The sequence below is a fragment of the Engystomops pustulosus genome, chromosome 4, assembly GCF_040894005.1.
Source record: "Engystomops pustulosus chromosome 4, aEngPut4.maternal, whole genome shotgun sequence".
Lineage (NCBI taxonomy): Eukaryota > Metazoa > Chordata > Amphibia > Anura > Leptodactylidae > Engystomops > Engystomops pustulosus.
In genome coordinates, this window is record NC_092414.1 from 35,641,013 (window position 1) to 35,659,030 (window position 18,018).

An 18,018-nucleotide genomic window follows, 5' to 3' on the forward strand; every position below is an offset into this window, starting at 1 on the left:
AATCCGTTCCTGGCCATACGACCTGTGTAGGGAATATGCGCAGTAGGCAGCTGTCCTCCATTTCTCTCTGTTTTGTGTACATACCCTAAGTCCTCTAAGTCCGCGGCACGCTCCCCCTCCCTACGCCAGCGCTGTTGCTAGCCAGATTTCTAATTTCATAAGCGTGGCTGCAGCTGCTGTTCTCCGGCCAGACGGCTCTCTGTATAATAAAATCAAATTAGCTCCCGAGCATTTGCCTACAAGGGATCGATCGTGATTGTGGAAACAAAGAGACACATTTCATGTCAACTATGGAGGCTCATGCTAACGACAAGAGGATTTATGGCCGTACATCCAAAATATAATTTAAGGGGAAATTTCTGAAACAATTTTATTTTGTGCCTTCACATGAAGATATTGTAAACTGATAGATATAGCATATCTAAGGATCCATGTTCTACCAATAGGATTAGATAGATCTTGTCCTTGTTTCCATTGTTGATTACTTTGCTTTTCAACCTTCTGTCTGTTTCTTGTTAAAATCTCTTCGGCATGACTATGTCTGTACATGCCATTATCTTCCCGCTTGCTCTCTGCAGCTTTTTCTATTCTCACCTCCCCCCTTTTTTTGGCAGCGTGTTCTCAGCTCTGAGCCGCACAGCTCCCTTGATGCTAAATGTGCTATACTGCAAATTAGCTGATGGATTTGCCGTGAGAACAAATATTCAGGATTATTATAACACTTTGCCTTAAAGGAATTCTACATGTCTAAGGATATTGTTTATTTTAACATGGTACTAAATACCAGTTTGCAATAAACAAACACCCTGAGCAAAATGCAACCTAGCCTTCACTCAATGATGGCCCTGCGTTTGTTTACAGTCCATGCAAGTGAATATTCTGTATCTGGGTTTGTGAATTCTAATGTTGTGGGTCAAGAGCTCAGAGACATCAGTTCACTGGATTCACAGTATGTAAAGAAATGTATTGATGCAATATTAAATTTAAAAATAGGGATACATATTTAACAAAATATGTGATTGATGTATTAGATCATATTCAGACATGACCCAATTGGGGCAGGTTTGGGCATGCACTTACAAAATATACCTGTTCCAACCTACATACAAATTCAACTTAAGAACAAACCTTGGGAATGCTGCTCCCTTATCATATCACACATGGAAATGTACAAATTCGTGGCAATTTGAAATCCTTAGCATACTTATTTCAGAGTGAAAAACACATCAATTTCCACTCCTGCAATATTAAGAGTGTAAAAAGGATCTTTAAAGGAAATCTCTTAAAGGAAAAATTTGTTTTATGCATTATGAACCAAACATACCTTGAGAATGCTGTAGGTACACTGATGCAGAAACATATCTTATTTAATCCCTGAACTGAGTGATTTTGATAAAAAAATAAATAAAATTATGACAATGAGGCTCTGTCGCTCCTGTGACTGCCCAGGCGCTTCTGCTAACGCTAGTTATGCACTGCTCCAGCCTTGTCCTGCCCAGCATAAGCCAAGAATACATCATCACTGTGTTGTCCCTTTAGAGGTAATCAATCGCTGCACCATACCCTAGCTGCTGTGTATGAGTCATCCAGCTTAGGTTGATTAGTCCTGTCTGGATAGTTCAGGCTGCTAATGTGTATGTGGAATTATTGGGTCTATCTAAGGCAGCCAGGGCACCCAGCTTTCCCAATGTCCTGAATATTCTAATTGTTTTTTGAGCAAACCCATTCAGTTCAGGGATTAGACAAGATAGGTTTCTGCTTAAGTATCGCTACAGCATGCTCAAAGTATGTTTGGCTCACAATGCATAAATACAAATGGTAGATTTCCTTTAAATTGCACTTTAGAATGCTGGTGGGTCAGTGGAGTGAAGATTTAGCAAGTATTCAGTGTAGAGCACTTCATTGGAATTTTGATCCCCTGATCCTTTGAGTTGAATATCTATAAATCTTAAATTAAAGGGGTATTCTCATCTGGGCATTTACATTCCACTTAATTCATCTGCCATATATATACATTTCTTCAATTGCATGTAATTAAAATTGCCTGTGTACACATAATTTCCCATATAGGTTGTCCTTTAGAAAAAAAATACATTTCCTTGGATACGATCACCCCTGCACCCTGGCAGCGGTGGCCAGACATACATTATTGACCACCTGCATTCAGCGTCCACTACCAGAAGACAGCAATAACTCCCGGACATTTCATATGCAAAAACTATTTTTTCTTTGTACAATCACTCCAGCAGAGGTGGTTGTATCCAAGGACAATGATGACGTTTATAAGGTACAACATGGCTACATTTATAGGAAATTATCTTCACACAAGTGCATTTTTTAAAAATAACATCTGATTAAAGAAATGTATGTTCATGGCAGATGAATTAAATGAAATGTGAATGCCAAGAGGAGGATACTCCTCATGTGTAAAGTATAGTATAGTGGGCACAACCCCTTTAAAAGCTATTTCCCAAAATAAGTAATATCTGATACTGGAGGTGTGGGTGCTCCATTTCCAGTCTTGTGGCTGCTCCAAATGCAAAGATGGACGATTTCCTTTTGATAAGTTTCAAATGGTTAAAGGGTGGGACAAGTATACAATGCCTATTGTATTGTTGTATTATAAATGGCTGCATTTATAGTGGTATATTCACATAAAGTCATCATTATAAAATAACCAGTATTATAAGCATCTATACATATATCTATACAGAGGGAAGCAGATGTTAGAAACCCGTGGAAAGTCTCGATGTATAGGTGGGGGGCAGAAATATTTATCGTGTTGACAGTTTTCTGGTAGACTTCTTCATAAATATTTCATTCAGCTTTCTGTATTGAATGCAGACTCTATTATCCCTAGAGCTTTCAAGGTATAACCTGATGGATAATTGTTTAGAATGATAATGTTTCATCCTTATTGTATTTCACGCGTAGAGGAAATAGGATCATCTGTTATATCACTTACCGGCTGCTTGGTTAGTCCATTGTCTGGAAAACGATCACAGATTGCAGACATGAGTCTAATGTTCATGCAAAAAAACACAAAAGTTCAATTATAAAAAAAAAAAAAGTACCCGAATATCCCCTGAGGCTTTTAAGATTAATCTTCCTGGCTTGCAAAATCTTGGAAATCACCTGCCCCTGCCAGTCACTGTGAACATGCAGGGAAGGGTATGATGGGAAATGGGGGCAGCACTTGAAGACTTTGATTAAGATACAGGTTACATGCCACAGCTGAAATGTTGCTACTCCATAGGTGAATAAATTCACTTTCTTCATCTACTTTTGTAGTGCTGTCTTTGTTTTTTAAAACTTCTAGATGCCAAATACCTATGATTTATTCTTATCTGTTGAAAATCAGAAAATGTAACATAATTTAAGAAACTGCACCTCATGGATTATCGCCAGTCTCTGCTGCCATCCACAATGGCAATCCACTGATTGGTTAAGAGGATTTCTTGTGATTTGTAAATGATCAGAAAGTAAGGACTGGAAGGGGAATGGGCTAGCTCCAGAATGGGATCGGTGAGGCATGCGTGACCATGACTTTATTAAAAAAAAAATTAACAGCATTTGTCTAATAACAAAAAAATAGTCCTGGGTTCAAGTCCCATCCAGATCGACATCTGCAAAGAGTGTGTATGTTCTCTCTGTGTTTGCGTGGGTTTTCTCCGGGTTCTCCCATTTCCTCCCACACTCCAAAACATACTGGTAGGTTGATTAGATTGTGAGCCCCATGGGGACAGGGACTGATTTGGTAATCTGTGTGCGCTATATAAACAAAGGAATTATTATTAATTCAGACTTTACATATTATGTTACTTTATTGCATTCAAGCCCAAAATGTTGTTCTATCCCATATTCTTTTCAATAAGGCTAGGTGCTTCTTGAGGTCCATGCTATGACTGCTATATGTAGTTTTGGTCAGTTCCTGTGGTCTAAGATCATGAAATTGTGTGTCTTCTTCATTTGTGTGCTCATAGATGCTGACTTTACACACTCTGATGGTCTGATAGTGAATGGAGTAACATATATATTAATTATGAAATACTGGTCCCCTATACAGATTAAGAGCTAAAATGATTGGTTATGCTCCAATTGCTGTGATATCCATAGGTCAAAAAAGTAAAGGTCCTGTGTGCCCCTATTTGAGTGAGTTGGTGGGTGTATAAGTGAGCCCCTACTCTATTTATCTCTATGGGCCTGGGAACAAGGGGCCAAATACAGTGCTTACTATCTCTAATAATGCCTTAAAATTTAATACAGCAGCAGGCATGGATGGAAACAGAGTTACTCGGTGGAGAACTTAGTAGTCAGACCTGCAGTATTGCAAACTTAGTCGCCATCAGTGGGGGGATTAGTTTAATATACGGTGTGAGCCCCTTTAACGACGAAAGCCAAAAAGAAGCTCTATGCTTCCTGGAGACCCTTTTTCCCAGTTTCGTCTACAATCTATTCATAATTATTGATCTATGAATCTTGAAATCTGAACCAATGTCTTGCAAGATAACAACAGGTGGCACTGAATTTTGCCATTTGCGTTATATGGTTGCCCATTGTCTTGTATCTAGTCACCCATTCAGCATGTGTCTTCATGGTAATTGTAGTCCAAGATATGAATGGTATTTTAATAAAGAAGTAAAATAGTCAAAAAAGAATGTTTCTCCCCCCTTTTCTCTCTAGAAGCGGCTACGGTGCCATCAGCAGGAGACGCAAAATAATTAAGGAAATATGGGTCAACTCTAACAAGCTTAACCAGACGGCAATCTCTCTAAGAATATAAGACTTCTTATCCTTACTTTGTGTAATACAATGCAAGCTGCAGAGGCAGCCGCGTAATTAAAACCCCCACACGCCGACAAGTTGAAGAAAACATTTTATTTATTTTTTTTTTCCCAAAGAAAGAAAGCAATATAAAAAACAGAGTATAAAACTTGCATGTAATACAGTGACATGGGTCTATATGGATACAGGGAGGGGAATAAGCATATATATATTTTCATATAATATGTAGGTATAATTCATTATTAGACACATTAAAAGGGACAGATGCATTTCAACTCATGTACATTGATATCACAAACCACACAGAAAGATAGGAGAATATTAAAATACTGCTGTCCACAAGTTAGCTACTGGGATGAGATAAGCACTGAATTGTTACACGACAATAGCATCTCTACAATGACATAACCTTCTGTTTCTTCAATAGAAAGGTAAAAAGAGCAAAAATGTATCTACCGCTAAAAGACTCACATGACTGCATTAGTTAATAGTATTACAAGCAGCGGGAATGATTACTATTACAAGAGATTAGGGGGAGGGTCATGAATAATTGTATTTGTTCCCAAAAAATTCTAGCTTTATACTGAGTTACATAGGTCGATGTTGATGTAAGTAGACTTAGCGATGAAGATCCTAGCCAGAAAAAAAAAAAAAAAAATTCTCTTCTGCTGAATTACTATTGGTTTAGAGGAGAAACTTGATCGTCATCAGTGGTCCAAAAATTAGGACTTATCAAAGTACATTAGTTCTTATAGGTTCTTTTGGCATTCGAGGCCGATGTTATTGGAGCCTTTTAGGTACACATTATTCATAATAACTATTGTTCACATGTTGTAAAAGTCTTTGTTATCGTATAAATCAGACTTATTCATTGGATTTTGAGTTGGGATTGAGATTGTCAATCACTTTGGGTTTGATTTAACCAAATATTAGGATTCTGCAGGGGATTACATCCAGGCCATGGGTGGTTATAGAGAATGGCCTCATATCCACTATCCCTAATGTAGGAAAATATTACACAAGTGTTTTATTGTAAAAATAGGGTTTCTCCTCCAATAATCCTTTTTAACTGTACACGATGAGAAACAAATGCTGAAGTTTTTTTTAAATTTTTAGGTCACCATCATTCCTTTCTTTGAGTTGTTTCTAGATACTGTTTAGCACTGTAGTTACTTCATGATGGTTGACTTCAGCCTCAGAAATGTATAATCTTTATATCATAGGTAAAAAAATTAAGGAAAATGTAATTTATGTACAAGTTAGAATTTTAATATTCTTGGCAAATATATGTCATAATCTCCTCCCCCGGTAAATCTACTGTTTTTAACCCTAGACTTTTCAGCCTGTACTTGACAGGTTTACTTTTACCATTCTATATAAAGAATGAAATACCCCCATGCTGGTTACATGCAACAAATTCCCTATGTCTGGTGGAGTTGCAGACAATTTTGTGAAAATTAGACATGCATTTTTTTTTTTGTGCAGAAGTGTAAGAAGTCGATCTTGTCACCCCGGAGGAGTGAAACAAAACGCGATTTTTCATTAGTGTTCCATGTACATTAAATTATGTGAATGTTCTTAATCCATATTTGGGGGAAACAAAAATCTCCAACATAGTCTTCTCATAGAAAATAAACAAAAACATCAATAAGTACAGTATTAAAATAAGTACTGCACAAGACCAATGACACTCTTTATAAGTAGTAGTTTTACGATCACTACATATATATAGAATTTTTTTACATACTTCAGGAAAAAAAAGTTGTGTAATTTTTTTTTATTTTTTTATGCCACACTATTTTATGAACTCAAACAATCTCCATGAAAACTTGACCCTTTAAGTAACATCAGTAGTATTTAGTCTTTGCCCCATACTTTGGTACATTCTTACTCCTCGTACATTCCCCAGTCATATTCTCATGAATAGTGTTGAGCCCACAATATGGCTGCCTCCATTGGGTTTATGTAATTACTATCCAGTTTTTAGACTCAATTTTTTGCTTAATTCAGGTCACTTGTTTCTGCTTACCCAAGTTTTGATGTCATTCAGTTCTCTTACTTATAGATTACTGCCGATAGTTAGTCAAGCAAAATAGAAATGGGTAAAAAGCCAAAATTTGCCCTGGAATACCTGAATGTTTATAAATTATAAATAACTACTTTGCTGGAATTATATACAATGGAAGAAGTTCCACAAGGTGTCTGTGTGGAAGCAAATCAAATCGAAACAGCTTGTAAAAAGAGTGCATATCATCATGAAATTATCTTGCACTGATACAAAATTTTTGTTAATATTGACAGGGCACTTGTCTCCGAGGCCTAGAATAATTCTCATTATCAGAGCTGGAGACAGAATTATCCACCGCTTTAGGGGACATCCCTGCATCCAGCTCTAATAATGACACATTTTAGCCATTGATTTTCTTACGTGTCCAAGATGACATTCAACTTCACCCTAATTTTTTTTTTACATTGGGAAGTGTTCAAAAAATTCTGCCCTGTTGGTGTAAGCAAATTCTTTAATGAAGTCGATTACTTCTTGTCCTTCTTGCCAGATTTCTTCTTGTTGCCTCCGCCTTTTCCATCACGTTTTCCTCCAGCGTTAGTTGGTGTTAGAGTGCTTCCTGGTATGTAGACGTTCTGTCTGTAGTCAGGAACATGCTGCAGGGTGAACTGCGGTCCGTAGCGAGCACTGAGGCCCATGGTGCCTGTTCCTCCTCCGAGGCCTGAAGTTCCCTCAGCAGCCTCTGCAGGATAGAATCAAAAGTATAAGTGTAAATTTTCTATTACATCACTTTTTTCCATTTATTTTGTGCAGAATATTTGTTCACATGAATGGCAGCTTTTAGGAAAAAGATTACATCAGAATTAATATGTAGGTATGAAGGTACGTTGTTTTTTTTAGGGGATTTTTTTTCCACTGCCTATTTCAATGGCACCTTCGTTCTCTTAGATTTGAAAGGAGGATTTGTGTCTATCCATTTCTGAATACATGTTGTATATGGGTTGTCCATAGAACAATATTAATTTTAAGGGGGCTTCCTAGAATTGCTATTGATGTAGATAATTGGGGTCGGACAACCTTACTGATCAGCTATTCAGTATAACAAAGTGCCAAAATTATTTCTCACTGTGTTTCCCAACTCCTAATAAAACTTGGAGCCACGGCTATAGTTACAACTTCTGCACTACAGAGGGATAGAGCCTCCTTTTTATAGCTCGGTGGGCTCCGTTTTTGCATCACCAAACAGCTGATCAGCATGAGGTTGGGTGTTCACCCACCAGAATCAACTAGTGATTGTCTATTTTCAGGATAGGTCATCTATAGTAATGACTAAAATGCTTGGTGAATTGTCATTACACGTAAAATAGTTAGTTAAATAACATACTAGTTAGCTCTACTACATATGAAGGTGATTGTAAAAGCAGTTTTGTTTCTTTAACAAACAGTATCTATGGTGTGTCTTAGCTGATGGGCCCGGTGCAAAGTCTGTGCCAGGCCCCCTGACTATAATGTATGGTTTATAATCCTAGTCTTCTCATATTGAAAACTGACACCTTATGGGCCCCCTAAACCTCTTAGGCCCGGTTGAGATCGCAGCCCCTGCATTGCTTCTTCTATTGCAGCCCCCAGTCTTTATTCATACAATGTTTATCCCTATTAACCTGATTCTGGATCATGACCTCAATGGAGGAATCAGAGTCCTGGAATTTTGAATGTTTTGCTGAAACCAGACATGACCATAAATGCTACAAGTATGTACTAAAAACCGTACCATCATTTTAAATGAAATCTGCTCAAGGTTCAAGATTTTTAAGACTAGAGATGTCAAGGTTATTTTATTTTCATATTAGATGAGAAATGTAGAATAGTTGTAATGGATCCTGACTCTCCTATATAATATAGTGATATATACATAGGGGGTTCACTGCAGTAATCAAAATCATTCCCTATTATGATGCCAGTTTTTGGCCTCTAGGTCTAAAGGGCGTTGTGTTTTATTTCTGCCTCTTTTTTAACCCTCTAGGACTGACTCTACAGCCATTGTATGATAGCAGTATGGCTCCAATGCAAAAATTCTCGCTAACCATTATAAATATGTATGTAAGGTACCGCTATAGGTTTAGCCCCCTCTCTTATAGTGCCCTTTCCCTACCTATAGGGTACATGCACTCTTTATAAAACTAAATCTAAACCAGACTAAAGTGAAACCTAATTATGGGGCACATTCTTATGATCTTAGTTACATTTGAGAACCTAAATATTTAACAATAGTATAGGTTTTTGAAGCTTATAATATACATTTTATGCTACTTGTACAATCACTTGGCAAATTCTGGGAATAATCTTGTCAATGAGAAAAACATCTTCACTCTCAGTGCCAACTAACAGATGGCAATTTTACCATCCAATGTAAGCAGTGCTGTCACACTATGCAGAATCAGTCTGTTCCTGGGTTTTATTACAGATTTTATTCCTGATTTGTAACTACAGCAAACACTTCCACTAATATTTCTTCTGTCTTTATACTGTGTTTCAGGGATACATAATACATTTTTGTTGTAGGCCACAGCAGCCTAGATGTGACCATTCGGTGTCTCACATTCTAATATGCCTTCTGGGAACTGGGTAAAATATATGTGCCTGTGTCTTATATAGCCAACTATCTTGCCAAGGGGCACACTACCCAAAAGTAGCCTTTAAGAGTAATTAATAGAGCAGTCGGGGAACTATTTTTACACACTACATAAACATTGTAAAACATAACATAGAAATTACAGTGAATGTTTCACCTCCTATTTTCCGCCCCTTGATATCATTTTTACCCTCAAGAAATGGCTTTCATTCCGTTCCTCTCACTAAGCTTTGTGTTTAGAAGATGTTTTATATTAATGATGTGTTGAGAGATGCGGATACTGAGAAACAACCTATTAATAACAATAAAATATGATGACATAATCTACAATGACATATCACGGAGTCAGCATTGATTAAATACACCACCAATGAAGAAGACTGACCATTAGCAGATGCCAGAATCATCGCCTGAAGTCTCTCGGTTTCGAACTGGTTGTTTGGCCACACTCCAGCTTCCTCTGTGGGCTGTGCTCTAAAGAGACCACAATGACACGACATGATGACTATTATATATTAGAGGTAATAAAAGCAAAGCACAACAAACAACCTGTAATTTAGAAGATTGCACAACAAAAGAAACATCTGTTCTTTAGTTACTATGAAGCAAACTGAAACAGGGGGTTCATTTTGGAAGCTGTTTAGTATTTGTCAGCAAAACATGTGCATTATGTGTATTAAGATGTTTTTAAAATAAACAATAAAAGTCAATTTAAATTACTGATTTTAAATAAACTGGGCAGGGAAAAAAAGCAAAACTGGTGAACCTAGAATGTTCCAATTTGGAATGTGACTCCAAGGGCGTTATTTATCTTCATTTTACTTCCTCTTTTTTGAGACTTTTTTGGCACATTGCAATTTTTGGGGGCTTTCTGAAAGGTGCACTAAAGTCCTCCGGACATTTGTTTAATGTCAGTAAGACACATTTATCTTCTATTCCAGATGACTCCCCCAGAAGAAGCCCATCGTGCGAAACACGTGTCGGGGTTGTGTACACGTTCAGGGTCTGTATGTTTTACTGGTGATTCCCTCTTTCGTTTTCCCTATTGACACTTGCTGGTATTTTACCCTACCATGGGCTTTACTGCTGCAGAATTTATGCCAGTATGGGTGTAATCTCCCGCTTGTGTATTTTATCTTGTGGGTGTGCTAGGGATTACCGTTGTATATTATCACACCTGATTCTGTGTGTACTGTTTTTCTCTGTTTGTTGGTCCTGTTTTAAACTGACGTCTTTTTTACCCCTTTGTGGGAACTTGACAATCTTGTATGTATAGCACTCAATAAAGTATTTGCACATTTATTCATCAGTGCTATCTGTAGTGTCTTTAGCACTTAGTGTCTTTCTATTCCAGATGTGCCAAATGTCCAAAATTTGTGACTTTAATTGGCGCATAAAAACTCCAGACGAAACCATACTTAAAAAGGACCTGTCACCTCTAAAAACGTCACTAGGAAAGTAAGCAGCTCCTAGTGCTAAAATAGACGCAGCAGTGTTACACTGCTAGCGTTATCGGAAACCTGATGTGCAGGAGGACTCTGATGTATCACTCTAGCATTATATCACTGTTCATCCAGTTTACGTGTCCACTAGACAAGGGGACGTATCTATATTCATTGTAGACTGACATACACTCCCTAATTTAGCGTCTCTAGTGTCCCTGAGTGATAGTATGATTCAGTCCTCGGACAGCAATGTCACTAACCTCCTGCTCCCTCTCAGCCGTCCTGTGTCCTAGTTCCTCTAGATTCCTGCCTGCACCCTTACGTCCTATGTGCTAGGCTGGCCCTTACACTATGGCTGGTTCTTCCTAGTATATTTCGTGCATCCAGGCTTATGCTAATCTAACACTAATACTAATCTGATTGCCAAGTCCAATGAGCCCCAAAAAATCATGACCCTACGCGTTTACTTTCTGCCTGGATTTCACAGGGGTCACATTGGCTGTAAAAGGTGCTATGTTTTAGCTATTATTACGATATATCATTTGGGGCAAAGTGCTGTGCGCATCTGGCAATGATATCAGCCGATACAAACTACTATATCTACCCCATTAAAGGGGTTTTTCAACAAACTAAAGTTAGGCCCTACCCACGGGATAGGACTTGCTGATCAGTGGGGGTTTCAGTGCTGAGACCCCCAGAGATCGAGAGAACAGACAAATGGAGCAGGCGGCCGCCCATGACTGCTCTGCTCCATTAATCTCTATGGAACTCACGGAAATTGGTGAGCGCCGATACCTAAGCAACAGAGAGCCCATAAAATTTAGAAATGGAGTAGTGGGAGATCAATCAGATAAGTGCTGCTTTTTTTTTTTTTTTTTTTTTTTTTTTCAAAAGAAATTAAATAAAAAACGACCCAGTCTGAGGTAATTCAATTTACTTTCCCTTGTTAGAAGACCACTTTTTTTACTGTACATAAAAAAATTTTAATTCTGAAAATGATAACTGTTGAGTCTATAAATAAGGGATTAATGGTTCAAAGAAATAAAGCAACTCTTATAGAGAAATGTGTAAAAACGCTCCTATATATAAAGGTATATACATACCATTTAGCAAAATACAGGCTATTGATCTCATTTTAACTGATAAATAATGAATGACTGAAAAATGTGGGTCCTAAGACAAAAGGGAAAAGATGTAGGGTCTAGAGATGAGCGAACATGCTCGTCCGAGCTTGATGCTCGGTCGAGCATTAGGGTACTCGAAACTGCTCGTTACTCGGACGAATACTTCGCCCGCTCGAGAAAATGGCAGCTCCCGCCGTTTTGCTTTTTGGCGGCCAGAAACAGAGCCAATCACAAGCCAGGAGACTCTGCACTCCACCCAGCATGACGTGGTACCCTTACACGTCGATAGCAGTGGTTGGCTGGCCAGATCAGGTGACCCTGGGATAGACTAGCCGCTGGCCGCGCTGCTCGGATCATTCTGTCTCTGGATGCCGCTAGGGAGAGAGCTGCTGCTGGTCAGGGAAAGCGTTAGGGTGTTCTATTAGCTTACTGTTAGGCAGGAGTGATTCTCAAAGAACCCAACAGCCCTTCTTAGGGCTACAATAACGTTCTACTTTTTTTATTTTAATTTGCATCTTTTACCATTTTGTGAGGAATTAGCAGGGGGACTTGCTACCGTTGTGTTTAGCTCTTAGTGGCACACATATCCATAGCAAAGACCGAAGTGGGAAAATTCAGTAGGGGTTGGATTTCTATTAGGCAATAACTCAGTGTCATCTCATCTGGCATAGTAGTGTGCTTCCTTTGATACTTGGCTAGAAAATAGCCATAGGAGAATACAAACAGCTTCTTGAAGCCTACAGTAGCGTTCTATATATTTGATTTCTGGTTGATCTGCTGGTGGCTTTAGTTTCTGCAGTGCATGTACTTGCCAATTCTGAGCAATTTGTAGTGAGACTTGCGACCGCTGTGTTCTGCGCTTAGTGGCGCACATATCCATAGCAAAGGCTGAAGTGGGAAAATTCAGTAGGGGTTGGATTTCTATTAGGCACTAACTCAGTGTCATCTCATCTGGCATAGTAGTGTGCTTCCTTTGATACTTGGCTAGAAAATAGCCATAGGAGAATACAAACAGCTTCTTGAAGCCTACAGTAGCGTTCTATATATTTGATTTCTGGTTGATCTGCTGGTGGCTTTAGTTTCTGCAGTGCATGTACTTGCCAATTCTGAGCAATTTGTAGTGAGACTTGCGACCGCTGTGTTCTGCGCTTAGTGGCGCACATATCCATAGCAAAGGCTGAAGTGGCAAAATTCAGTAGGGGTTGGATTTCTATTAGGCAATAACTCAGTGTCATCTCATCTGGCATAGTAGTGTGCTTCCTTTGATACTTGGCTAGAAAATAGCCATAGGAGAATACAAACAGCTTCTTGAAGCCTACAGTAGCGTTCTATATATTTGATTTCTGGTTGATCTGCTGGTGGCTTTAGTTTCTGCAGTGCATGTACTTGCCAATTCTGAGCAATTTGTAGTGAGACTTGCGACCGCTGTGTTCTGCGCTTAGTGGCGCACATATCCATAGCAAAGGCTGAAGTGGGAAAATTCAGTAGGGGTTGGATTTCTATTAGGCACTAACTCAGTGTCATCTCATCTGGCATAGTAGTGTGCTTCCTTTGATACTTGGCTAGAAAATAGCCATAGGAGAATACAAACAGCTTCTTGAAGCCTACAGTAGCGTTCTATATATTTGATTTCTGGTTGATCTGCTGGTGGCTTTAGTTTCTGCAGTGCATGTACTTGCCAATTCTGAGCAATTTGTAGTGAGACTTGCGACCGCTGTGTTCTGCGCTTAGTGGCGCACATATCCATAGCAAAGGCTGAAGTGGCAAAATTCAGTAGGGGTTGGATTTCTATTAGGCAATAACTCAGTGTCATCTCATCTGGCATAGTAGTGTGCTTCCTTTGATACTTGGCTAGAAAATAGCCATAGGAGAATACAAACAGCTTCTTGAAGCCTACAGTAGCGTTCTATATATTTGATTTCTGGTTGATCTGCTGGTGGCTTTAGTTTCTGCAGTGCATGTACTTGCCAATTCTGAGCAATTTGTAGTGAGACTTGCGACCGCTGTGTTCTGCGCTTAGTGGCGCACATATCCATAGCAAAGGCTGAAGTGGGAAAATTCAGTAGGGGTTGGATTTCTATTAGGCACTAACTCAGTGTCATCTCATCTGGCATAGTAGTGTGCTTCCTTTGATACTTGGCTAGAAAATAGCCATAGGAGAATACAAACAGCTTCTTGAAGCCTACAGTAGCGTTCTATATATTTGATTTCTGGTTGATCTGCTGGTGGCTTTAGTTTCTGCAGTGCATGTACTTGCCAATTCTGAGCAATTTGTAGTGAGACTTGCGACCGCTGTGTTCTGCGCTTAGTGGCGCACATATCCATAGCAAAGGCTGAAGTGGCAAAATTCAGTAGGGGTTGGATTTCTATTAGGCAATAACTCAGTGTCATCTCATCTGGCATAGTAGTGTGCTTCCTTTGATACTTGGCTAGAAAATAGCCATAGGAGAATACAAACAGCTTCTTGAAGCCTACAGTAGCGTTCTATATATTTGATTTCTGGTTGATCTGCTGGTGGCTTTAGTTTCTGCAGTGCATGTACTTGCCAATTCTGAGCAATTTGTAGTGAGACTTGCGACCGCTGTGTTCTGCGCTTAGTGGCGCACATATCCATAGCAAAGGCTGAAGTGGGAAAATTCAGTAGGGGTTGGATTTCTATTAGGCACTAACTCAGTGTCATCTCATCTGGCATAGTAGTGTGCTTCCTTTGATACTTGGCTAGAAAATAGCCATAGGAGAATACAAACAGCTTCTTGAAGCCTACAGTAGCGTTCTATATATTTGATTTCTGGTTGATCTGCTGGTGGCTTTAGTTTCTGCAGTGCATGTACTTGCCAATTCTGAGCAATTTGTAGTGAGACTTGCGACCGCTGTGTTCTGCGCTTAGTGGCGCACATATCCATAGCAAAGGCTGAAGTGGCAAAATTCAGTAGGGGTTGGATTTCTATTAGGCAATAACTCAGTGTCATCTCATCTGGCATAGTAGTGTGCTTCCTTTGATACTTGGCTAGAAAATAGCCATAGGAGAATACAAACAGCTTCTTGAAGCCTACAGTAGCGTTCTATATATTTGATTTCTGGTTGATCTGCTGGTGGCTTTAGTTTCTGCAGTGCATGTACTTGCCAATTCTGAGCAATTTGTAGTGAGACTTGCGACCGCTGTGTTCTGCGCTTAGTGGCGCACATATCCATAGCAAAGGCTGAAGTGGGAAAATTCAGTAGGGGTTGGATTTCTATTAGGCACTAACTCAGTGTCATCTCATCTGGCATAGTAGTGTGCTTCCTTTGATACTTGGCTAGAAAATAGCCATAGGAGAATACAAACAGCTTCTTGAAGCCTACAGTAGCGTTCTATATATTTGATTTCTGGTTGATCTGCTGGTGGCTTTAGTTTCTGCAGTGCATGTACTTGCCAATTCTGAGCAATTTGTAGTGAGACTTGCGACCGCTGTGTTCTGCGCTTAGTGGCGCACATATCCATAGCAAAGGCTGAAGTGGCAAAATTCAGTAGGGGTTGGATTTCTATTAGGCAATAACTCAGTGTCATCTCATCTGGCATAGTAGTGTGCTTCCTTTGATACTTGGCTAGAAAATAGCCATAGGAGAATACAAACAGCTTCTTGAAGCCTACAGTAGCGTTCTATATATTTGATTTCTGGTTGATCTGCTGGTGGCTTTAGTTTCTGCAGTGCATGTACTTGCCAATTCTGAGCAATTTGTAGTGAGACTTGCGACCGCTGTGTTCTGCGCTTAGTGGCACACATATCCATAGCAAAGGCTGAAGTGGCAAAATTCAGTAGGGGTTGGATTTCTATTAGGCAATAACTCAGTGTCATCTCATCTGGCATAGTAGTGTGCTTCCTTTGATACTTGGCTAGAAAATAGCCATAGGAGAATACAAACAGCTTCTTGAAGCCTACAGTAGCGTTCTATATATTTGATTTCTGGTTGATCTGCTGGTGGCTTTAGTTTCTGCAGTGCATGTACTTGCCAATTCTGAGCAATTTGTAGTGAGACTTGCGACCGCTGTGTTCTGCGCTTAGTGGCGCACATATCCATAGCAAAGGCTGAAGTGGGAAAATTCAGTAGGGGTTGGATTTCTATTAGGCACTAACTCAGTGTCATCTCATCTGGCATAGTAGTGTGCTTCCTTTGATACTTGGCTAGAAAATAGCCATAGGAGAATACAAACAGCTTCTTGAAGCCTACAGTAGCGTTCTATATATTTGATTTCTGGTTGATCTGCTGGTGGCTTTAGTTTCTGCAGTGCATGTACTTGCCAATTCTGAGCAATTTGTAGTGAGACTTGCGACCGCTGTGTTCTGCGCTTAGTGGCGCACATATCCATAGCAAAGGCTGAAGTGGGAAAATTCAGTAGGGGTTGGATTTCTATTAGGCACTAACTCAGTGTCATCTCATCTGGCATAGTAGTGTGCTTCCTTTGATACTTGGCTAGAAAATAGCCATAGCAATAGGATAGGATTGTTTGGTTCTAAAAACTCAAAAAAAAACAAAAAACACAAAAAAAAACAAAAAACACAAAAAAACACAAAAAAAACAAAAAAAAGTAAAAAAAAAAAAAAAGTTATAACTCTCATTTTAAAAATGTTTAACCCCAGGGCTAGGGGTAGAGGACGAGGGCGGGGACGTGGGCGTCCAACTACTGCAGGGGTCAGAGGCCGTGGTCCTGGGCGGGGTGAGACACCACCTGCTGATGAGGGAGCAGGGGAACGCCGCAGAGCTACACTCCCTAGGTTCATGTCTGAAGTTACTGGGACTCGTGGTAGAGCACTGTTGAGGCCAGAACAGTGCGAACAGGTGATGTCGTGGATTGCTGACAATGCTTCGAGCAATTTGTCCACCACCAGTCAGTCTTCCACGCAGTCCACCCATGTCACCGAAATCCCCACTCCTCCAGCTCCTGCACCTCAGCCTCCTCCCCCCCAGTCTGCCCCCTCCCAGGAAAATTTGCCATTTGAACCGGCATACTCTGAGGAACTGTTTTCTGGACCCTTCCCACAGTCACAAACCACTTGTCCGGTTGCTGCTGAGCAATTTTCCGATGCCCAGGTTTTCCACCAGTCACAGTCTGTGGGTGATGATGACCTTCTTGACGTAGTGGAAGTGTGTAAAGAGGTGTCCGACGATGAGGAGACACGGTTGTCAGACAGTGGGGAAGTTGTTGTCAGGGCAGGAAGTCCGAGGGGGGAGCAGACTGAGGGATCGGAGGATGATGAGGTGACAGACCCAAGCTGGGTTGAGAGGCCGGGTGAACACAGTGCTTCTGAGACGGAGGAGAGTCCTCGACCTGAACAGGTTGGAAGAGGCAGTGGTGGGGCCAGACGGAGAGGCAGGGCCAGAGCTGGTGCATCAGCGCCACTGTCAACTAGTGAAGCTCCCGTGGTGAGGGCTCTTGCGGCGAGGGCTAGATCTTCAGAAGTGTGGAGGTTCTTTAAGGAAACACCGGATGACCGACGGACTGTGGTGTGCAACATTTGCCAAACCAGGCTCAGCAGGGGTTCCACCACTACTAGCTTAACTACCACCAGTATGCGCAGGCATATGAATGCTAAGCACCCCACTCAGTGGCAACAAGCCCGTTCACCTCCGGCCGTGCACACCACTGCTCCTTCCCCTGTGTCAGCTGCTAGTCAGCCCCCTGCCCAGGACCCTGGCCCAAAAACCCCATCGTCGCCTCCACGATCCTCCACAGCATCCACCAGCGTTCAGCTCTCCATACCCCAGACGCTGGAGCGGAAACGCAAATATAGTGCAACCCACCCGCACGCCCAAGCCCTTAATGTGCACATCTCCAGATTGCTTAGCCTGGAGATGCTGCCCTATAGGCTAGTAGAGACCGAGGCCTTTCGCAACCTCATGGCGGCGGCCGCCCCTCGGTATTCGGTCCCCAGCCGCCACTACTTTTCCCGATGTGCCGTCCCAGCCCTGCACCAGCACGTGTCAGACAACATCATCCGTGCCCTGACCAACGCCGTTTCTGACAAGGTCCACCTGACCACGGACACG

At 40.7% G+C, this 18,018-nt stretch overlaps 1 protein-coding gene and 1 long non-coding RNA gene across 54 annotated transcripts in view; one reads left to right on the plus strand and one right to left on the minus strand.

The window, feature by feature from the left end:
• LOC140126348 (uncharacterized) overlaps positions 1 to 18,018 on the plus strand; it is a 193,843-nt gene that overhangs the window by 139,972 nt on the left and 35,853 nt on the right. For 2 of the 4 annotated variants that reach the window (XR_011854804.1, XR_011854807.1), the window contains one exon: positions 10,364 to 10,728. The exons of 1 other annotated variant lie outside the window; for it this stretch is intronic. This is a non-coding gene — a long non-coding RNA (uncharacterized lncRNA). Of the gene's footprint in view, positions 1 to 4,683; positions 5,417 to 10,363; positions 10,729 to 18,018 lie in introns of those variants that run through there. One more of the 4 variants, XR_011854805.1, reaches the window with a different exon arrangement.
• Positions 6,222 to 18,018, minus strand: part of LOC140126346 (protocadherin gamma-C5-like) — a 431,655-nt gene continuing 419,858 nt past the window's right edge. For all 50 annotated transcript variants that reach the window (XM_072145710.1, XM_072145712.1, XM_072145716.1 and 47 more), the window contains exons 3-4: positions 9,808 to 9,896; positions 6,222 to 7,532 (exon numbers count right to left, since the gene is read on the minus strand). In XM_072145710.1, coding sequence (XP_072001811.1) covers positions 7,318 to 7,532; positions 9,808 to 9,896 — 304 coding nt within the window. In that variant the 3' untranslated portion in view covers positions 6,222 to 7,317. The remainder of the gene's footprint in view (positions 7,533 to 9,807; positions 9,897 to 18,018) is intronic.